Source organism: Haliotis rufescens, unplaced genomic scaffold (assembly GCF_023055435.1).
Source record: "Haliotis rufescens isolate VD_foot unplaced genomic scaffold, xgHalRufe1.0.p SCAF_12, whole genome shotgun sequence".
NCBI lineage: Eukaryota > Metazoa > Mollusca > Gastropoda > Lepetellida > Haliotidae > Haliotis > Haliotis rufescens.
Window position 1 is genome coordinate 12851868 of NW_025963802.1, and position 24769 is coordinate 12876636.

General features: G+C 41.6%; 1 protein-coding gene across 2 annotated transcripts in view; it reads right to left on the minus strand.

Moving 5' to 3' along the window:
• Positions 1-10962: 10962 nt before the first annotated feature.
• LOC124143432 (mucin-5AC-like) overlaps positions 10963-24769 on the minus strand; it is a 29386-nt gene continuing 15579 nt past the window's right edge. For both annotated transcript variants that reach the window (XM_048393368.1, XM_048393369.1), the window contains exons 6-10: positions 21761-21828; positions 20206-20402; positions 15444-19304; positions 14348-14474; positions 10963-12138 (exon numbers count right to left, since the gene is read on the minus strand). In XM_048393368.1, the coding sequence (XP_048249325.1) occupies positions 11982-12138; positions 14348-14474; positions 15444-19304; positions 20206-20402; positions 21761-21828 (4410 nt within the window). In that variant the 3' untranslated portion in view covers positions 10963-11981. The remainder of the gene's footprint in view (positions 12139-14347; positions 14475-15443; positions 19305-20205; positions 20403-21760; positions 21829-24769) is intronic.

Here is a 24769-nt window from a genome sequence, read left to right on the forward strand (position 1 = left end):
CAACACATTACCATTATAATAGAATGCAGATCTATGGCAACACAACAACGTTAACAGTATAACTCTATGCAGATATATGGCATCCCATTAACATTATAATAGAATACAGATATATGACAACACATTAACATTATAATAGAATGCAGATCTATGGCAACACAACAACAGTATAACTCTATGCAGATATATGGCAACACATTAACATTATAATAGAATGCAGATCTATGGCAACACAACAACTGTATAACTCTATGCAGATATATGGCAACACATTAACATTATTATAGAATGCAGATCTATGGCAACACAACAACAGTATAACTCTATGCAGATATATGGCAACACATTAACATTATAATAGAATGCAGATCTATGGCAACATAACAACAGTATAACTCTATGCAGATATATGGCAACACATTAACATTATAATAGAATGCAGATCTATGGCAACACAACAGCATTATAATTCGATATTAAACAGATACAGGGCGATATTAAAACATCATAATTCTTTGCTCATACAGGACAACAAACCAACTTTAAATTTATATATAGAGTTATAATAAATATATGCAGATCTAGGACAAGACTATAACATTTTAATTCTATACACATATAGGGCAACACAATAAAATCATAATTTCATGCAGATTTTGTGAAACTCAACAACAAAATATTTCTCTGCATATCAAGGTCAACACAACAACATTATAATTCTATGCAGATCTAGGACACCACAACAATAGTTTTCGATGCCGATAGAGGACAACACAACAACGTTAAAATGCTATATAGATTCACTATATAGAGAACACTCGACAGAATTCTAAGCAGATCTAGGGCAACACAACAACATTATAATTCGATATTATACAGATACACAACAACGTTAAAATTCTATATAGATTTATAATAATTCTATGGGAAATCTAGGGCAACACATCAATATTAAAACTCTAAGCAGATCTAGGGCAAAACAACAACATTAAAACACTAATCAGACCTTGCGAAACTCCACATTATTATTCAATACATATCTCGGGCAACCTAACAGCATTATTCATGCTAGTTAACACTATGGCATTACCGTCATCAGGATTCAATAAAGGTCCTAGTTTACACTATGACATTAACGTCATCATGATTCAATGCAGATCCTAGCTAACACTATGACATTAATGTCATCATGATTCAATGCAGATCCTAGCTAACACTATGACATTAACGTCATCATGATTCAATGCAGATCCTAGCTAACACTATGACATTAACGTCATCATGATTCAATGCAGATCCTAGCTAACACTATGACATTAACGTCATCATGATTCAATGCAGATCCTAGCTAACACTGTGACATTAACGTCATCATGATTCAATGCAGATGCTAGTTAAGACTGTGACATTAACGTCATCATGATTCAATGCAGATCCTAGCTAACATGTGACATTAACGTCATCATGATTCAATGCAGATCCTAGTTAACACTATGATATTAACGTCATCATGATTCAATGCAGATCCTAGTTAACACTGTGACATTAACGTCATCAGGATTCAATGCAGATCCTAGTTAACACTGTGACATTAACGTCATCAGGATTCAATGCAGATGCAAACACTCATGACGACATGCTTCAATCCAAGAGAATTGTTATTTAATGCAGACGCAAATGAAAGAACCTTTGCGAATTAATACCAGGAAGTAGCAGGTTTTTGACAACAGTGTTTATAATTCAATAGAAAATCCGTGGTGTCCGATGTATAAAAAATGCAATAAACACCATAGAAGCAACGTTGATTGCATTCCGTTCTCCGCTACCAATACTATATGGTCATAAAAACGGGAAAGGGCATACATCAAGTCACCTAACAGTTCTCACGTAGCGCATATCGTGTTTGTGCGCTCTTGCACAGTGCCAGTTCTGTAAAGGCATGATTGTGACACAGTGTAATCTTCCAGAAGCCCATTATATCGCATAAATAACACTCGAAGGAAACTTGGTATCTTCTAAGCAGATCTCCAAATATCAGAACAGCCCCGTGTGCAAATTAAGAGACGAACCAATAGGAGACGAGGGTGTTGGTCACGTGATTTGATAATGATAATTCCGCCTATCACTCCATCGAAAATAGGGTACGCGTACTTTCCATTAGATAAACTTCAAAGGGGAATATCGACATTAATTTTTGACACTTTGAGTTCGAAAAAATATCATGTCAGCCAGAGACCATGGCAGTAACACTCATATTTCATACGGCCGATCGTTAATGTAGGGTTTTAATGAGCGTGTATCTATCCCACTTGCAGAGAGAGCTGGGTTTTGTTTGGAAATCGGGGAAACTTCAAGGGTATCGGTTGACGTGGAGCCGCTAAAACGGTTATGCAATTTCAGCGTTTGGGAGCCATACCAACACACGTTAGCTCAATCTGTCTTGATTTTTGACAGAAAACATGTTCTCCATCCGCGCAGAGTCACAGGGTCAGTTCCGACACAGTCTTAACGCTGTTCCGACGTCAGATATGACTGCACTGCCTGACCCCGTCCCGCCTACAAAACCTACTTACCATTGATTGATTGGCTCAAATTGTATAATGCCTTTGCCAGACCATTGCTTCAATGTTGGGGGGTTCCTTGTTTTCGATGATCCTCTGCGTGGGAGAGGAGTGGGGAATCATGGCTACTGTTACAACATATTTACAGCTGGAACCGTCTTTTCGGTTGTTTAAATAGGAGAATACATACATGCATTAAAAGATTTCTGAGTAAGGACATCATACTGAATACTGTGAAACTCCGGATTAACAAATCATTGCTACGTAATAATGTCCCATGTTTTTTTCAGCTGAACATTTGACTTGCCTTTGCATGTGTTTGTGGTGGGTGCCACCGGTTGCTTAGGATAAGCCCACATGTTATCATCCCTATTTCATAATGATTCATAAACACATACTCATATAGTCAGAATAGTACAACGGACTTCCTATGAATATGGATATAGTTTTGTCGCTTTTCTATTTGAACATAGGTAGACATTCTTAAGAGAAGCCGTCAAAAAAGACTCCTGAAGGTGAGTGAGTATTGTTTTACGCCGGTTTTAGCAATATTTCAGCAATATCACAGCGGGGGACACCAGAAATGGGATTCACACATTGTACCCATGTTGGGAATTGAACCCGGGTCTTCGGCGTGACGAGCGAACGCTTTAAGCACTAGGCTACCCCACTGCCAAGACAGGGTCTGGAATGACAGGGGTTCCGTGTAAAATTCAGAATCGAGGTTGTCGCTTGGTCGTTATGTTGGAGTTAATATCGAACTTATGAAACCGACTTTAACTTCACGAACAGAATGACATGGTTGAGCAATTTTCCAACCTTATCACGTCAAAACACATCAATAAGTGTATTCAGTTAGGGAATCAAACCCGGGTCTTTGATGCGACGAGTGAACGGTTAATCACTAAGCGACCCACTTTAACCTTTGACCTTACCGCCACGTCCTCTAATCTTTTAGGGATTGGGCGAGTCAACTTTGAAGACGCATAACACATGAAGCTGGTTATCGTTTTACAAGATAAAAATCATTTTAACATCACATGTTTAATGTATAAAATAAACATCAAGCCCTAGTTTTATGAGAAGAAATAAGAACCCTCAACATTTCATGGCGTTATCTTGTTGGCATAATTTAAATCACACCTCACGCACATGTGGAATGTAATACATGTTATGTTTTTCTCAAAATGACATAAAAACATAGTTTGAGTGAATGTTGTTTTACAACGCCAGAGAACGACCAGACTCCGAAACAGACCCCAATGGGCGCAAAGTGGACCTCTGAAAAATAGGGGGCGGTCGGGTAGCCAAGTGGTTAAAGCGTTAGCTCGTCACGCCGAAGACCCGGGTTCGATTCCCGACATTGGTACAATGTGTGAAGCCCATTTCTGGTGTCCCCGTCGTGATATTGCTGGAATATAGCTAAAAACGGCGTAAAACCATACTCGCTCACTCTGAAAAATAGTAATGATACCAGGTGTTCGCAAAAAGGATAAGCATGGCCTCCCCTAACGGTAGCACCCGCTACCCAACCAAAGCGCGAGCAACACCATGCATGCGTCTGGGTTTGACAAACTAGTGGTTGACTGCATGACCGGCGAGCAAGGACAGACACTATAACCACCCGATCCACAAGAAATCGGATAGACAAACATTGGATACTAGTTACCTAAACTGCCGGCCAAAAGAAAGTTTACACCTACGTGTTAATGGTGGCAAAAAATGAAACAAACAAGAAATGGTTATTCGATGAAGATGCATTTGATACCAACATATTGCTTTTGTTTTGAACCTCAAATTTTCAGTGTTTCTGCGACTGTCTCCAGCCGTGTAACATTTTGATAAATTTGGCAACTTTTTGGCCAAATTCAATTTTCAAGTGCACACTTTCTTTGGCCCGGCAGTTTATTCTGCCCCGGAGACGCCACAGTGGAAACAGTTTAATAATAAATTATATAATCTAAGACCTGAAACAATAACGCACTCCCCGACCAGTGAACGTTACATTGGTGTTTATGTCTCAAAAATGAAATATATGTTAAAAAGTGTCTGTTTTGAGTGAGATAACCAATTATAGCTACACTGAAAGAAAGCTAAAGATTGCGTCAGCACACACTTGTCAAACTAACGAAGAGCAAAGCTTACATGGAAATTACCCCAAACACATAGGTACATATACACGCTTCTTTTATATTTTACTGAGACCAGCATATGTTTTATGCCACACAAAGAGTTTCCAAACAGTTACACACACCCTCTCCGTCTGGAGCCCCATCTTCACTAATAATGAAAGACATTTTTCAAAGTTTGACATTAACCAGCGGGGGGTCTGTCTAATATACATTTGACGGATATGAATTTTTCATACACTAAATGTTGCGTTACTTCCATATTTTAAAACCAGAGAATACGAAACTGTACACGCAGATCATTAGCTTCCTGTCAATGATATACTCAAGTATCCGGATAATGAGTTACTTCCCCTTGCTCGAGTTTCCGGTTTGAGTGCTTAAAGAGATGCATGTTTTGTGCACGAGTTATTTTAAGCGATTTTCTGTGTGTGGTTTGTTTGCGCTACTGTGTGTATTGAGTTGGAGACTATTTGGACCGCGTTATGTCAGGTAAATAAATTTCATAGAATGATAAACGCAACGAAACCGTGAACTATTAGGCGTGAAAGTTCTTAAAAGTTACACCAATGAAGACTAACAAGCTATTTCCAAGCTTATGAATCTTATGACTATATACAGTTATACTAATGATTACTTTTTAACTTATAGCTACCGATAGTAATTATGAGTCTTTAATACCCTTGGCGTTATGACAAAACGGTGATTTCTACTTACCAGAAAGTTTAACTACCAGTAGGAGTAATATATTTGAAAATAATGGATTTTTTACGACGTTGTATAAAAACATTTAACTTTTCAAGTATATTTTTCAAAACAATTAGAAGGCTGATAATACCATCAACCATACACGGATACTGTTTCTTTGACAAATGGGAAACTAAACAATTCTTAACCGAAAATCTACAAACTTTGTCAGCATAATGTGAACGAAAGGAGCTGACTTACGTTTAAACTAAATATTTGCTGAAATAACGCAAGTTAAATATTTGCTGAAATAATATCTAAATGTTTTATGTCTACTACAAAATGTCAACGAGACTTTAACGATGATTGCATCTATGCGCTATTGTTTGTTCTCAATTACCCGAACCAAATCGTTGCGTATATCATTTAACTTTTTCTAGATATCACAAAAAGTTACATAAAGTCATATTAATAGATGAAAGAATAGCGCAGATTCATATCCTCTTCGAAGTGGCAAAAACAAAAGAAATGTTTTAATGCTCCTACGCATGGCTACTTTCATTTAGTTTATAGACATCAGTGAGTGTTGGTATTCATAAAACCAGGGTTAGAAAATATTCTCCCTCATACATTAAATTTCTCTGGCTTAAATCTGTCACCGTGCCTGTAATAATATTACACCAACGAGTGATTTCGGAAAGGGGGTTGAAAGGAGTCTTGGAAACTACTTACCTCAAGACTGATTTTTGAGAAAGGAAAACTCGTTAAGTGTTCCTAACGACTTCCCATGCTTATGCTGCCCGAATGCATGGTTAATAAATATGTTTAGATTTGCAGCTTGAAAGCGAAAACAACATTGAGCGGTAGCATTAAAACCTCGGCAGCTTTAGGACTATAAATTCCTCTTCTAAAGTAGGCTTCTTTGGAAAATAGTTCGTTAGGCTAAAGAAATACTTACTTGTGTGCTGTTCATAAACTAAATATATAACCGGAAAATGACCACCACCCACCACCCCTCCCCCATCAGAGATGAACAAGAATTCGCTTGTTAAGTTGAAGTTATCAGAAATAAAGATGAATTTGTTGTGCATCTGTTTAAGTAAATTTTTGGTTTACTTTGGGGACATGGTGGGGTTGGAGTTGATTCTTGGGGAGGGGGTGCTCTGTTTTTTTTGTTTTTGTTGTTGTTGTTGTTGTTGTGTGTGTGTGTGTGTGTGTGTGTGTGTGTGTGTGTGTGTGTGTGTGTGTGTGTGTGTGTGTGTGTGTGTGTGTGAGTGAGTGAGTGTGTGTGTGTGTGTGTGCGCGCGCGTTCTGCAGGGCGAAAAAAGGTATACCCCATGATGGTGGCGAAAACTGAACCAAACAAGAAATGGTTATTCTATGGTGATGTACTTCATACGGGTATCATAGTTGTGTTTCGGCAACTGTTTTCAGCCAAGTAACGTTTTGATAACGCTTGTAATGTTTGGGTGAAATCCAGTGTTCAAGTGTATACTTCCGTTTGGCCGGCAGTTTTGTCCCTGTTTTCGTTAAGCCCTCAAACCCATTGTTTCAAAACCCGAACCGTAAAAATAACAAACGCGAAATGTATATACATGTACGTCGAAACATCATTATCATAAAAGATCTGGACTTTCACGCAAACAACTCAAATCCTCTTAAACAACTTTTATTGGCCTAATTAGGAAGTCAATTTGGCGACTCGCCTTTGAAACAGTTTTGCCATATGGACAATAGCTTGTGTCGAACAGCGGGGAGCTTCGGGCCCTTGTTAGCCGTTGCACATACACTCTTAATGACTCTTCTGACAGTGCATACATTATGGCCATTAATCTTGCACGTTACTTTGGAGTTTCGACCCGTCTGAGTATGTTTCTGTCAATAACTTTGTTTGGATATGTGTTGAACACATATCGAATGAAATTAACATGAGAGCAGCATTGTGCAGGGGTATTTGAGTTGGAGTTTCTGAATGCTTTCTGGTGCGGATGCTGAAAAACTTATTGTGATTGATGAGGCCAAAACGTTTGATTACCTCTTGCGAATAGATCTGGCATTCCTGGGTTTCAGCAGAAAAATGGAGATTAGTTCAAATGTTTTTCCTGCTTTGGATTTTCTTGTTCATGTGAGAAAATCGATTTAGAATTAGGAACCTCTGAAATCTGGACTTTTTCAGAACATTTAAATTTCCGACCATCTCATTTCAGTAACGAAAACAGGATCAAAGTCGTAATTTATTTCTTAATTTATAGCAATATTGAGATATGGTGCAGTTTGTGTTGAATATGCTAGCCCGATAATGGTTACTATGCGTGTTTATGTAAGGTATATTTATATAATCGGCATGTTGGGTTTTTTCACTGACCAAAATACAATGGTTCTAGTATGCTTCTCAAATAAAGGGACACGTTCTGGCTGAAATATGGCGATGTGACTTTCAATTTTCACTCACTCACTCACTCACCCACTCACTCAAATGAAGCATGGAAAAACGTACAGTTGATTATTTCTTCCAGTTGAAGTTCCGAAACGAGAATTTGGTATTTCAAAATCAACGGTAATAAGTTACGCCAAAATAGCTACTGACGTAACGTCAACAATAACGTCTGTACGGCGTCAGTACTGAGCGACACGTTACGTTTATGTAGCACAAAGTGACCATGCACAATTGCAGCAATCCATTTGTATCGACCACGGTGTATCTGCCCCAAACAGGTTTCGTATTCACCAGTGTTCATATCAGGATCTCTACCAGAAGTAGCTGACTCCAATGAAACTGCGAAGTCGGTAAACACATCAACTCCGGTCTCTTAATTACCCCCCACCTTTTATCCTTGTGTGTGTGAGAGCATAGAGACACATTTATGACGTAGGTGTAAATTACTTGGGATTATACTGTCTTGTGTACGGAGCCCCATACCAACGCTGCTCATTCACATATTCAAGGGGAGATGAGTATGTATTGACGTCGACGTTACCGTAAATACTGTGATGTGTGAGTGTCGTGACCGCTAGGATTGCCTTAATTGACCAGTTTAACGTTACTGCGCATTCCCCTGTCTTACGTAAGACGTAGCGCAGATATTTGCACGCATCAGTGACAGGTTGATATGTTTATTGACTGGGTTCTTTGTGACAGCTGCCATGTTTGACACGATTCTATAAAACAGTTTCAAGGTTTAACTGATATTACTGCACTGAGAGCTGGGTTACTCCCCTTCCACAAACAATCAAGTCAATGCTAATTTGGAACCAATTCTTGTTTCATGATGCCTAATTATAATTTCGATTGATTGTTTTGATGGAATTTATACAGAAATGTCACTTGGATACATTCATTTCATTATCATCATATATATCCGCCAAGCAAAGTTCAAAACTGTCGAAAGTTGGTTTCGGTTATATATGGTTTTACGCCGCTTTTAGCAATATTCCAGCAAAATCACGGCGGGGGACACCAGAAATGGGCTTCACACATTCTACCCATGTCGGGAATCGAACCCGGGTCTTCGGCGTGACCAGCGAACGTTTTAACCACTAGGCTACCCGACCGCCCCTAAATGTACATGTTGATAACAACAACTAACAACGTGTACTCTTTACTTACTTACTCACCAACTTCTAGAATGCCAATCAAAAAGTGATAATACTATCTTCTATACAATTGCAAGCATTCTAACGTTGTTAAGATGTACAACACTGAATATTCATGTCCAAACGTCGAATGAATAACGTCTAATAAAATAATGTTTGAACTAGGCTGTGATAATCAAGTGGATAGTTGATATTCTAATAGAGGGAATCCACATTTCGCATGCACAAACTGTTTTGAAAGAAAAGTGACGCAACTTTACACAACCCCATGCGTTATCGTGTTAGCTGAATGCAAGGCGTGATAATCATTACGCTGTTGATGGCTCCAATCGTGGGGTTCTTAGGCGTGTATAAGTTGTTGTGACACCTATATGTAAAAACTGTACAAACTGTATGAACTATTCTGTGTCTTTTCCCATATGTGTTCCCCCTGACGATCCGGGCGAGATTTTGTCTTCAGCAACCCATTCTTGTAAGGGCGACAAACGGGATCGGCTGGTCAGGTTCGCTGACGTGGTTGATGCGTGTCATCAAATCTCAGTTGCGTAGATCAATGCTCATGAAGTCAATTATTGGATTGTCTGGTTGATTATTTGCAGACCGCCGCCATGTGACTAGAATATAGCCGAATGTGGCGTTAAACAACAAACAAAAAAACAAACAAGCCATAAATATCAAGAAAGCATCCAAAGAGATATTGGGACAAAGGTCCTGCAAGATTGTGACTATTTGATATATATCTCTGAAAAGAATTCCTTCTAGGAGAATCTCTAAACAATAAGTATCAAAATCTGATATATTTCGTTTATTCTGAATGACATTTAAGGGCATCACAATAAACGTTTATACAAAAGCTTGTCAGAGAATGAACGTTTCAAACAAATGTATGTCGGTGCTGAAAGATAAATACTAAGCACAGTGTGACACAAAAGATGACAATCAAATATAGTGTCCGACAAAATATGACAACACTTCTGGTCCATTTGAGATGAGAGCCCTTCCACTCCAATTCAAGATGGCAGCCATTCCGGTCTAGTTCAAGATGGCAGTCCTTCCATTCAATTCAAGATGGCAGCCATTCCGGTCTAGTTCAAGATGGCAGCCATTCCGGTCCAGTTCAAGAAAGCAGTCCTTCCATTCAATTCAAGATGGCAGCCCTTCCGGTATATTCAAGATGGCCGCCATTCCGGTCCAGTTCAAAATGGCAGCCGTTCCGGTCCAATTTAACTTGGAAATATGTCATGGCAGCCATGGCACGCACTGTGCCCCATGGTCACAGATGACCATCTGAAATGACCACTGAGTTGCGGTCAAGCTCCAACATTACGGTTTTCTTAGATTATGTCCTATGAGCCCTAATTCTTAAGAAATACATACATACAACAAGTCATAAAACAATTCGCTACGTCTATTTCATGAAATGTTTTGAGTTTGTAATTATGTGCGACATACATAAAGTTAAGACATGAAGGTGTATAGACCGAAAAACTATTTCCGCAGTGAAAGAAACAAACATTTCTTATTCAAAATGTTTTGTCGGTTTTGTTTATATGTGGATCATCTTCCATAACATACTCACGCCGCTCTCATGATAACTGCCAGTATTTTGACAAGGCAAACGCTAGCGTCTTACATGTCAAACACCTTAGAATGCTCCTCCAAACCCATACATATGATGCTAAATGTTACATAAGGTTGCTATGTTCCATTAAACGCATACAGCACTGTAATATATACATACATAGTAGCAATACCATCCTAAGAGGACCGCCTCCGTGGTCTTGTGGTAGAGCGTCCGCCCGGAGAGATTCCCGGCTGCGTCATACCAAAAGACGTTAAAATATGGTACTTGTTGTTACCCTGTCTGGCGCTCTGGCATTAAGGGGCTAAAACAAGGACTGGTCGGCTCGGAATCAGCATACTGTGTCTGAGTGGGGTATTCATGGTAAACTGCGGCATGGTATCTCAGTGAGCTAGCACTATAAATCGGCATCAGTTCGGACTAGTACAAGCAGCCACACACACACACACACACGTGCATGCACGTCGCTATATAAGCGCAATAATCTTGGACGCGACGTTAAACCCAATTTCACCTCACCATTCCTCAGAGCATGAGACTACAAGGAACACAATTACGACTACAAGGGTTTTACCATCATTACATAAATTGACAAGTGCCATGCAGTCATTGCTTCTAACAAACAACAACATAAGAAATGAACAACTCTATCTAAAATTTGAGCAACTTACATCTATGGAATGCGCAGTAAAAACGAAAAACGAATTCTAAGACGAGAAATAAAACCAATCATATTTATGACATATTCACAATATTATCAGGTCGCATTATTTATGTGCAATATTCACATGTACCACCGAATATAAACAGAAATATGAAACAATTCAACTCCAAATATCATATTACCATTGTCGACATACGTTCGAAGTATTCAGAATCAGTTGTCTTGAAAATGGCTTATGGACACATTGCTGCACTTCACAACTCCGCGCAGCGTTGGACCGCAATTCTAACAATACTTCAATAAAACATTCATAAACATCATCATCACGAGATGCGTGACATCATTGTATCTAATGCGACACAAGTGTTCAACAAAGAAACACAACTCTGCGTGAGGTCTGGATTGAAGAACAAATGTTTGGTAAACATGTAAATAAACAAAAGCATTTTGTAAGCATACATAATTGTTCTACAGACTAGACTATAGGCTCCCTTAAACACAGGTCACGTCATCACCCACAGCGATTCTGTACAAGAGGCAATGAAACTCATTGTAGCGAAGTTTGTGTTGAGTTTCTTGCACATGGTGGTAAGCACTTGGCACACAGCTCATCATATACCAACGGGATTTCAGTTGATCAGACTGAAGTCTACACAGATTTAGGACAACAATATTATACAAGTAAGCTCGCAATCAGTCCCATTCAAGATGGTCAAGAGTTCAATATGTTGTCACAAAACCTATCCCGTGATGTTGTGTGCATCTCAAACCACACATTTGAGAGGGTCAAAGTTGGAAAGAGCATTTTTGAAAAGGTCAGCGTGCTGTTTGACGAAGGCACTGATTTCTGTATCCGTGCACTGCTGTCCGCTGTACTTGTAGAATTCATCCGTCACACAAATTACACCGGCCAAAAAATGCCTGGAAAAAAATTGTAACAGAAATTAATTCACAGCACAGCTAAGAATGAAAGTGTTTTGCCCATATGAAAACTAAACCGCGTCACTCCATCTGTGATTAAAGTTCTGCTATTTAGAAAAGACGCCACATCAATTCATTTAATCTGCTTATCTGAGATACGAGTTTGTACTTTAATGAACCATTTGTCAATGAGTCGGGTAAAAGCTGTTTAAATAGTTACTTGACATGGGTTTGATGTCTGGCCTGTCTTCAAAAGTGAGAAACCAATGCTTCAAATTTTTCTAACATTTCAACAAATCTGATTTGCTTAAATTAAGATTAAAACATCAAATGCCACTACATACTTAAGTGAAAGGCCAATATAGACAAAGAAAATTTAAAAGAGCAAGAAAGATTAAAATTTGATGAAAATATAAAAGATGCTTTAAAAAAATGACAGGATTCATAAGATGGTCAAATCAATATTGCCTTATATAATTGCATTTTCTATACATAATTTACCATGTCTAATTTTCAAGCAAATGATTCTTTTGAATTAGTCCTTTTCTAAGTCCCACTTGTTTTACAAAGTCCTCACCACATCACTTTAGTAATCTAAGTTCTGATTAATTCCTCAAAGAACATGCTACTTTTTCAAGTCAGTTTTCAATAGAAACTGATTTTTTTCATTCCTTTGGTCTAAGACAGCCAAATATGTTTAAACTAAGGTAAAGTATGCCTACACAAGAGACTGTGGAGATCTACGAATCCAGTTTGTTTTGGCAAATATCTATTTTTTCAATTACCGGTAGTGTTAAAAACAGTCAAAGGACATCCTCCAACGGCACTAATTCGGCATCAATTTACCAAGGAAAGTCACCCGACGCTTCCACTTAGCAAACACGACTTTCGTGCAATCAAGTTAGAGAGAAACGCTTTGGTTTTTTTAAACAAAACTTTTTTTTATATATTTTGGAATAGGTTTCAAAGAGAAGTTAGAATTCAGTTTCAGATTATCTTTGTTGTCCAGCAATAATGCATCATATATCAACCAATTTCCCCATCGCTTTTACAAAAGCCGGAAAAAAATTCTTGCATGTCATGCAATTGGTTCAACCATACCAAAGTGTATTAGCATTACCACAACAAGCCGATAATGTTTGCAAGTCCGTATTCGAGGATGGTTTGACTACAGAAGACCTGTACAGCAGTACTGGTGGTGGCTGAAAAGTTATGAGCACGTCTGCAAGTGATGATGAAGTCATTTCTTCTGTAGATGACCTTTTAAAGGATCAGAAGGAGGCGTTCTACATCAATGCGATCCGGGCACTCCAGCATCGTTGGCAGGAATGTGTGGACTTGGGGGTGGGGTGGTGGGGGTGGAGATAATGTTGAACAATAATTAGTACCCTCCATCCACGCAGTCCATCCCTCATATATCTCAGCTTCTGATAACACCTTTGTGCAGTGGACATATTCCATCAGCTATTAAATGTGTTGAATTGGAAGGTCAGGTATGATAAGGCCTTACAGGTCTGGGACGGGTAACTCGGGTACCCGGGTCGGGTGGGTACTAAGTAGGACCCGGATACCCACAGGACTATCCGGACCCGTGGTTAGTCCCATGATATATTGTTTCATGCCAAACATTCACTATATAACTACATGGTTACACGACCATTTTAAGTCTCCAATGTTCGCTTTTCTTCATGACTATGAACACGTTCCTTCTGACTTTTATATGTTTGAACAAAGCTAAAACTTCAGTCAACTTCAATGTATGCATGACCACATCGTTTTATACGTGTATCTAAAAACATTCTGCAAGGGCTACTGTAAAACTATTCCCAATCGGACAGTTTGTACCTATCTCTTGACACCAACAGCGGGTACCCGGGAAGGGTCGGGTAATAGGGGTGTGGGTACCCGGGTAGTAAATCTGGACTCGTCTAAGCCCTATTAAACAATCATATTGGTTCCAACATTTGCTAATAGCGACATTTTGGAAATTTGAAAAGTCACTTCTTTTACCTATTTTAGCCCTTTTATTTTCTTGGGTTTATCGAAACATGCAAGTGTAAGAAAGAAAGAAAGCAAGATATCAACCATTTGAACATGTGATTTTCAAACAATACTTTCAAATATCTAAACGCTAAAATATGACATTTCCACTCGGGCAAAAAGTGCCCTTATCATACCTCACCCTTTGGTCTGGCAACATGGTACTTACTGGCATTTCTCTAACTCATCATCGGTGTGAGTTATCTGACTGAAGAAGTCAAGGCAGCTGGGGATGAACTCTGTCATGACCGTTATATCCAGACATGCATTGTTCTGAGGGGAGCCGATTCCATTTTCTGGGGAGAAAGAATAACATTTTTACCTTAGAACAAACAAACTTTCATCAAAACAGGGAATTAAGTACTTTCCTACAAGGGTGATTGTTTTTTTATATTAAAGTCGAAATTTAATAGAATGCAATTAAAAGGGAAAGTGCTTCGTACTGGAATCTCCTCGTGCTTATAGAAATTTGGTGCTGTGTAGTTGTCTTAGTATTGTATGGTTACATTGAAGACCTATTATAAATTTCCCACATTTTGGATGCCTTCTGATGTCTCTAGCTGTGATTTGGTAGATATTATGTTAAGGTGACGTAAAACCATTCTCACTCACCAATTGATACACATGAAATCACACCTTAACTTTCACTAAAGAGGTCGACACAGAAACACGGCAATTGAAAACATAGCAACTGAATTGGTCGGAGATCTACTCCTTTAAATAGTACTATATTGTTAGACACAAGGATCCTGGGTATTACAGGATATTCCTATTGAAGTCAGTTCTATGACCAAACATTGGACCTTGATCTTCTCTAGCCTGAATTCACCATGTTCAAATTTACATTCGAAATCAACCACCTTAGTCTCCATTTTACCTTTTTCACAAACATGGGATTGTTTGTTTGTTTGTTGTTTACGCCGCACTCAGAAATATTCGTGCCATATGACGGCGGTCTGTAAAATAATCGAGTCTTGACCAGAAAATTCAGTGATTGCCCTCATGAGCATCGATCCCTGCAATTGAGATCGATGACATGCATCAACCAAGTCAGCGAGCCTGACTACCTGATCCCGTTTTCACCTCTTACGACAAGCACAGTCGCCTTTTACGGCTAGCATGGATTGCCGAAGATCTATTCTACACTGGATCTTCACGGGTCACACAAACTTAGGAAACTATCTTACTCACAAAACCCAAAAAGAATAGAACAGAAGAAAGGGTTACCCTAAGAATAATATAAATCGGTTATAGATCATACATACCTGATTGAGTTGAATAAGGGTCCCCAAACTCTTCCTCTTTGTTCAAGGAAACACCCACGTCTGTTGTAGGCAGATCTGTTGATGTTGTGCTAAGGGGGATGTCAGTGATGGCTGGAGGGGAGGGTTCCTCGGTGTCCTGTGTTGATATCCCTGCCGTTATCAGACGAGTAGTAGCATCTGTGCTGGATAGAGGGGTGGAATCTACAGCTCCTTCACTCACGTCCTTCATTGCTGTGCCCTGGGTTATCCTTCCTCTTGGAGTTTTGGTGACCATATCTTCTTGATGAAATGTTGTCACTATCCGCCCCCTGGAAACATCTGGTCTATTGTGACTGGATATATGTGTCCCATCCTTGGGTTGTGTTCTAGATGTTGACATCACAGTATCTACATTAGAATCAGATTCTGAAATCGTTGAATTTGTGACAAGAGATTGGTTCATATCATTTTGGGTAGAGTGTATAGTTGGTTTTGCAGTTGACGGCTGGGCGCGAGACGATGCCTTGTCATTTGCGCTTGTGGAATTATTGAAATCCGATTCTTTCAAAACACCAGATTCCTGGAGTACAGCTGCTACAGCCTCAGGACGAGAAATGGAAGCATTTTGAGAATCCAAATGTTGCTCAACATGTTCAATTATACCAGGACTATTGGTAGAAGAAGACACTGCAACATCATCTTGTGCATATGTTGAACCTATACTGGATGAATTATTATCTATCAGCGAGGCACTGGACACTATCGGATGATGCATTTTTCTTTCAAGTGTATCCGGCTTCGCACTCAAAGGCGGCTTGGTCTTTGAGTTGGTTTCAATAGTTCCACCTTCATGTGATTGTGATGGTATTATATTCGTCTCGGGCACATTGCGGGAATCTACAGGAGAATTTACATGTACAATGTCACTTGCATTCATATTCAATGAATCAGGAGACACGGATACCAGACCAGTGACACTAGAACCCGTCTCTAAACCTGATGAATGTCCATCGTTTTCCTGCCCAGCCCAGCTTCCTTCTGAACGTGCATCTGAGGAAATACTACCTGACTGTTCATCAGTTACAGCTGCTGGTGAATTTACATTTGTCTCAGAAGGTTCTGCAACTGGATCATTCACAGTCTCATATGCATCCGTCGTACTAGTGTTCTCAACACTTGGAACTTCTGAATGTAGAATACCTCCTACATTTTCTGCTGATGCATGGATGTTTGTCACTGCTGAATGCAACATATTTGTTAAACTACTTTCCAACATAGCTTCCGTGTCCATATGATCTGAATTTGCCATCAGCACAGGAGTACCTTCAACAGATCCTCTGAATTGCATCAGTGATGCACCTGTGTCAAAAGAAGTTGATGAACTTATTATCAATACTGAAACATCTCCAAGTTGAGAAGCCGGTGTATTCACAGCTTTTGGTTGCATATTTGCAGGTGCTTCAATGTCTGAATGCCTGGACACTTGGTGCTTATTTTCTGATATTTCAGGTTGCAGTAATGACGATAACATCTGAATTCCATTAACCGTTTCTGTTAATGTCACTGATGTTGGAGTAATATCAAACATATTATCACCATGGTGTACCATGCTGTCTGAAGTATAAACAGTTGCAGATGAACTTACAAAGGGACTGAACGATGCAACATATTCATGTTGTGTTGATGGATGTTGTACAGAAGGGGTGGGATTGACATCCAAAGCTTCATAATCAAACGTACTGTCATGGGCAATGCTTTGAAGAATGGGCAATAAATCATCAAGATCAGTGTGGACAGGAAGCCTTTCACTACTTGATGCAACAACATCAACAGCATCTTTTTGTTGCTCAGATGGAGACATGCCAGAAGCAGGCTGACTTGGGTGAACACTAGAATCACCAGAATATACCATATCTGAAGCCATAACTGTCTCTGCCTCCTTAGATACAGCAGGCATCATATCTTTTAGGTCATTATTGCTTTCGAAGGTCTTGGTTCCATGAGATGGGTCCTTTACTTGTGAGCTGATATGTCCATTGCTATCTTTACGAGAAACTTCCGTGTCATTTACCATAGCTTTATACTTGTCCATAGCCGGACGATTTGCTGGGTGGGTATAGTTGTTAATGCTAGGTAACGTTGTGTTATCGGACACAAAAGAAGAAACATTTTTATTGACAGGTTCTGCTAAAGAGCTCGTATTTCCTTCATTGAGTAAGTTTTCATCAAGAGCATTTTCAAGGTCTGAGCTTGTCCGTAATGTCACCTGTGTTGCAGAAGCAACCGTAGGACTACCATCAAGTGAATCTGAACCAGTATCCGAACCTGTATCTGTATGTTTTGAAAAACTGTCTCCGTTACCAGGATCCCCAGTCAATGCCGAGTCAGTACTACTGACCACAACGGCTGCATCTATTCCACCCGAACTGCCTCCCCCCTGAGTAGCTTCATCTCTGCTACCTCCATCATCATGCACAGCATCATCGTGACCACTCCTCTCAGCACCACTCGGCGATGTGGTCCTAAATGATCCTTCATCATTGGCATCATTCTGGGCAATAAGATTGACATCTGGATACCTTGGTACGTAATCGTAATTTTCCATAGAAGTTTCGGGCAAGACGTAGTCTTCAAACGATGGGTGTGTTGGGTTGGGAAATACTCCATGTTCTTGTCTTGCAATACTCTCCTGTGGGACTTGCCCTATATGACCTCGGATTGCAGGGTCTTCGTCACGGTTATCCTTTACCTTCGTAACAGGGGTATATGTCTGCTGGGACTCTCTATCAAATAAACTATGCTCATTGGCATGGGAAATATTTTCTGAAACTTCTCTGATATGTGAAGGTGTGTTAACTGGTACCACGTCCTCATTTAAAATTGGGACATTTGTTTCTATGTTTTGAGGCGTCTCGTCAACAGGAGAGGACGCGACGTCATGATGTTCGAAATCTTCATGGGGAATGTTTTCAATAACATTGGTCATGTTGGAAGTGTCTGTGTTTTTCGTGTCATCTTTCTTCAACTCACTTAGTACTTTTGGGATAGAATTATCATTTTCATTGCTGGGTGGTTTGAAAGATTGATCTGAATCAGAATTTGAGGACTCAGAAATGGATGCCTTTGTTGTAGTGTTTGGTAACTTGGTATTTGTAGTTGATTTTGTGGAACCGTTAGAAACAAAATTGGCTTCACTGGTTACTTGTGTTGAGTTCACATTAGGCAGTGTTTGGGTGTTCTGGGGTGTAGAATTTTCAGCAGTCTTCGTCGCAAAAGTTGAACCTTGGAAAGATGTTTTATCAGAAGGATACCTGGTCGAATTCTCAGACACAGCTGAAACAGGGGTAGTCCTTAACAAAATTTTGGGATTTTCAGACAATTGGCCATCCTTGGATTCATCTGGATTAGGTCTTTTAGGGGTGTTAGACAATGTTCGACGTTTCTCTGGGATATGAGTTGACGATGAATACCAAAAATCAGAAAATGGAAATTGCTTATCTGAAAACTGGTCCTTCCAGAATGCTGTATGCCAGTCTGTGCTTTCATGCGTTGTTTGTGCAGGGGTTGATGAATCAACTTCATGAGGAGAGTTTGAGGTAGATTCAGTGGAAGGCCCTGATGGTTCTGAAGGGGAACCTTTAGTTGTTTGTTGGGATGTTTTCGGAGGTCTCCATATCCATATATGGGTGTGGGAGTCTGCGTTGTTTTCACCATCAGTGGACGATTGGGTTGAGGATTTTGTTGTCCTTGTGGTTGGGTCTTCTTTTGGACTTGATTCTGGAGTTTTTTCTTGTGATACGGTTGTCGTTGTCTCCATATTTTTAGTCGGTTCACTTTCAATTAGAACAGGGAGGAGGCGGGAGGTGCTTTGGTCACGTAGGGCTACAAGAAACAAAATACTGACATCAAGCCGGATTCAAAACAACATGTGTTCTTTCGAAATGTGAATTCAAGGTAATAATCTGCATTGCATTCAATTCTTGAAAGTGGATATCGAGAAGTGATAAACAAAAACAGGAATATCCTGTTATAAGACCTTTTCTTTGCCAATTGTTTGTTAGACTGATGGTGTATCGTGGTTGCTACGAATTTGGAGGGGCCACTGGCGGATATGTGTAGAGTTGCGTCACCTGGGCTTACTACGAACATGACATTTAGTTCGAATCCCGGTTCGCCTCGATTATGTTTCCTGCGTTCTCATCACCATACCCGTGCTCGTGGGTTTCACCAATGTGGTAAACGTCTGAGACCTGCATCAGTTTCAACTCTCCACCCAGTCATCTACATCAACATTACACGTCATGATAGAACTAAAATACTGTTCAAAACGATGCTCAACCCAACTCACGAATTTTTGAAAAGTATATTTTTGTTTACCTTCGCATTTTATCTTTATGTGAAAAGCTATCATGCTTTTCTGACCACAACTCCGAAGAATTGTGAATGAGAGAGTGAGTCTAATAGTGTTAATCATATATGCAGGAAACCCGTGTCGCAGGTCGCAGAAATTACCAGGGTTTTTATAAACCCACAATAACGGATATGTGACTGACAGACCAAAGGACATAATCAGGGCGAATCTGGGTGCTAGCCCAAGACTAGCGGATCCTGACATACGGTAAGGGGCTTAATTCCGTACAGAGAATTCCGACTCACTAGACGACTGGACCATGTTTCTTATCAGACTTTCTTCCAAATATGGCTTGACCCGATGTGAAATAAAGAAATACATAATGAACATCGACCTCGCTGTAAAGAAAGTACGAGTGTTAAAGGTTCATACATGTTGTGCTGAGTGTTACAATCTGTATGCTCTCGGCGTCCAGGGCAACCCCGTGCTTGGTTTCCTTGACGTCACCAGATCCCCGGATGTAGTTGCGGGTCTCCAACCCCTGGACAAGAGCTTCTTTCAATGAGTCTGTGGTCAAGCCTCTATGGTCAGTGAGAACTGTCTCGAACACCGCCACAATGCTGCCACGCCTTTGGATAGAGTGTACAGTGGACGTAAATACATATTGTCAAATGTATGGCATGTATCCAGGTACTATGGCATATACAGATAGATCAAAGGTAAACGTTTACAAAATAACAAAACGCAAAGCGTGCTATTGAACTTACACCATACCCAATGCATATCAAATTTCAGATTGACATGTGCATTACTATTTTAGTGTGTAGTGAGTCCAAATTAGATTGGTACTGTGACCGCCAAGTTCAAATTCATATCTAAAATTTGTTTTCACCTTTCAGAGGCATTATTACAGAGATCAGGGGACATGGAGTTGGTCAAGGTTAAAAAATATATGGTATCATTCATTAGGTATACCTCTGACTCATAAATCATTTTATAATGATATATGCAGATATGGCAGACATGGAATTTTTAATATGGCTGCCGCGACGGCCATATTGAAAGACATATCAGACATCTATGAGCATGCTTTTTGGACACCATTATTGAGATCATGAATGCAGTGTTTCAGCTTGATAAGCCTTACTGTTTTAGAAGAGATGTCGAAAATGTTCACGGCAGACAGACAGAGTGAGTGAGTGAGTGAGTATGGCTTTACGCCGCTTTTAGCAATATTCCATCAATATCACGGCGGGGGACACCAGAAATGGGCTTCACACATTGTACCCATGTCGGGAATCGAACCCGGGTGTTCGGCGTGACGAGCTAACGGTTTAACCACTAGGCTCCCCGACCGCCCCCAGACAGACAGAGGGATAGAGAGGTAGTCGACAAACAGTGCACTGTGTGCACTAGCTACACGGCAAGAGAAACATACTCTTCTGTGATGGATGTATTAAAAACACATACGAAGGATATATGATGTGTGTTTTCCAGAACATGCTTACCCAGGTGTCATCACTGATTTTCAGTGATCCATTTACATAAAATTTCACCCTCTTTTACCTTTAACGCCCATTGGAATCTGTTTCGTAGGTTATTCTCTGGCTTTGACATTTTATATATTTTGTAAAAATTGCATACACGTGAACCGAGCAGAACATGCATCTAGTTCAATAATGTGCTGGAATAGTAAGTTACAAAGAACAGGAAAACAAATTTCAGTTAGAAAAATGGTTCCCTTTTTTTATATAAATGTACAGGGTTGCATCGAATGAGAGGTTGTGTTTATATTAGCGCAAATTTAAACAGAAGTTTCAGTCGAACACAGCGATTGCACGAAGCTTTAGTAACTTTTGATGAAAATATTGAGAATGACTCTGCTCTGACGGCCACGAAGTACAGGGATGATCAGATAGTGTACTTTATGTTTCTAATGTTCCATTTAGAAGGCATAAACTGATATTCCATGGTTGATGGCCATTACCTGAAGGTTCTCACGAGGCTGAAGTTGTAGATGTCTTTCAGCGGACTCAGCAGGAACACCCGATCCAGCTGCAACGTTAAGTGTGTGTAGATCAGTGCTGATTGCCCATCCAATGGCTGGTTTACTGAGTGCATGAGTGAGTTGGGTTTAACGCCGTTTTAAGCAGTATTCCAGTTATATCACGGTTGATTGTGAGCGGAAGGCCCGACGTGATGCGGGTCTTAGGCGTTTACATCTTCGGTGAAACCCACGAGCACGGCATGGTGCTGACAAACCTAGAAACATAATCGGGGCGAATCGGGATTCGAACCCACAAACATAGATTCTGGCGCGTTGAAGGGACGCATCTCTGCATAGCGGTTATCATTACATAGTATAGCATAATGGCAGGTAGTATGCAATAGTATGATACATAGGAGGAATAGTCAACGTTACCTATCGTGGTATATTGTCGATGATGTTATATCACTTGGTATTCAAGTATCCACAGTATTGTTTACATTCATTTGTAATTATTTCTGTAAACAATAGACCAGTTAATTATCATGTATGTGCTAGATGCGTCCATACCACGTGACAAAACATATGAGATCCTACAGACAAATTTGACCATAGACATGTTTTTTTGCAGGTTACTGTCAAACAGCTGGAATATTGTTGAACACGACACAAACACATGATGAAGCATGCGAACACTGTCAAAGTCATGATTGTATTAACATATCTACTCAGCGCGTAGAGAGTGTGGAGTTACATATGTAATGCACGTTGTCATATATATATCCGCACTTGCAATGGGCACTGAGCCCAATAACAAACGCGTGAGCGTTTTACATACATTCTGTTAAGCTTACGATAAAATGTCATAAAATCGACCGTTGTTTAACTGGGAGTACACGTGTATACCCAGTTGCCTCGAATGAGATGTGTGTCCTCTGGGTTGTAAACCCTCAACCCCACTGTGGGCTGTCGACCCCTGCCCAATCCCCCACCGCCCCCCTTTCTGGGTTTTAGACCGCCACTCTCCCTTCTGGGCTGTAGACCCCTGCCCTCCCTTCCGTGCTGTAGACCCCTGCCCTCCCTTCTGGGCTGTAGTTCCCCTGCCCTCCTTTCTGGGCTGTAGACCTCTCCCCCCCCCCCCCTTTCTGGGCTGTAGACCTCAACTCTCCCTTCTGGGCTGTAGACCCCTGCCCTCCCTTCTGGGCTGTAGTTCCCCTGCCCTCCTCTCTGGGCTGTAGACCTCCACTCTCCCTTCTGTGCTGTAGTTCCCCTGCCCTCCTCTCTGGGCTGTAGACCTCAACTCTCCCTTCTGGGCTGTAGACCCCTGCCCTCCCTTCTGGGCTGTAGTTCCCCTGCCCTCCTTTCTGGGCTGTAGACCTCTCCCCCCCCCCTTTCTGGGCTGTAGACCTCTACTATCCCTTCTGGGCTGTAGACCTCCACTCTCCCTTCTGTGCTCTAGACCCCTGCCCTCCCTTCTGGGCTGTAGACCCCTGCCCTCCCTTCTGGGCTGTAGACCTCCCCCCCCCCCCCCCCGCCCTTCTGGGCTGTAGACCTCCACCCTCCCTTCTGGGCTGTAGACCTCCACCCTCCCTTCTCTCGGTTGTTGACCTCTACTATCCCTTCTGGGCTATAGACCTCCACTCTCCCTTCTGGGCTGTAGACCCCTGCCCTCCCTTCTGGGCTGTAGACCTCCCCCCCCCCCCCCCCCCGCCCTCCTGGGCTGTAGACCTCCACTCTCCCTCCTGGGCTGTAGACCTCCACTCTCCCTTCTGGGCTGTAGACCTCCACCCTCCCTTCTGGAATGTAGACCTCCACTCTCCCTCCTGGGCTGTAGACCTCCACTCTCCCTGCTGGGCTGTAGACCTCCACCCTCCCTTCTGGGCTGTAGACCTCAACTCTCCCTCCTGGGCTGTAGACCTCCACTCTCCCTTCTGGGCTGTAGAACTCCACTCTCCCTCCTGGGCTGTAGACCTCAACTCTCCCTTCTGGGCTGTAGACCTCCACCCTCCCTTCTGGAATGTAGACCTCCACTCTCCCTCCTGGGCTGTAGACCTCCACTCTCCCTCCTGGGCTGTAGACCTCCACTCTCCCTTCTGGGCTGTAGACCTCCACTCTCCCTCCTGGGCTGTAGACCTCCACTCTCCCTTCTGGGCTGTAGACCTCCACCCTCCCTTCTGGAATGTAGACCTCCACTCTCCCTCCTGGGCTGTAGACCTCCACTCTCCCTCCTGGGCTGTAGACCTCCGCTCTCCCTTCTGGGCTGTAGACCTCCACCCTCCCTCCTGGGCTGTAGACCTCCACTCTCCCTTCTGGGCTGTAGACCTCCACCCTCCCTCCTGGGCTGTAGACCTCCACCCTCCCTTCTGGGCTGTAGACCTCCACCCTCCCTCCTGGGCTGTAGACCTCAACTCTCCTTATGGGCTATAGACCTCCACCCTCCCTTCTGGGCTGTAGACCTCAACTCTCCTTCTGAGCTGTAGACCTCAACTCTCCCTTCTGGGCTGTAGACCTCCACTCTCCCTTCTGGGCTGTAGACCTCAACTCTCCTTCTGAGCTGTAGACCTCCACTCTCCCTTCTGGGCTGTAGACCTCAACTCTCCTTCTGAGCTGTAGACCTCCACTCTCCCTTCTGGGCTGTAGACCTCCACTCTCCCTTCTGGGCTGTAGACCTCCACTCTCCCTTCTGGGCTGTAGACCTCCACCCTCCCTCCTGGGCTGTAGACCTCCACTCTCCCTTCTGGGCTGTAGACCTCAACTCTCCTTCTGGGCTGTAGACCTCCACCCTCCCTCCTGGGCTGTAGACCTCAACTCTCCTTCTGGGCTGTAGACCTCCACCCTCCCTCCTGGGCTGTAGACCTCAACTCTCCTTCTGAGCTGTAGACCTCCACCCTCCCTCCTGGGCTGTAGACCTCCACCCTCCCTTCTGGGCTGTAGACCTCCACCCTCCCTCCTGGGCTGTAGACCTCCACTCTCCCTTCTGAGCTGTAGACCTCAACTCTCCTTCTGGGC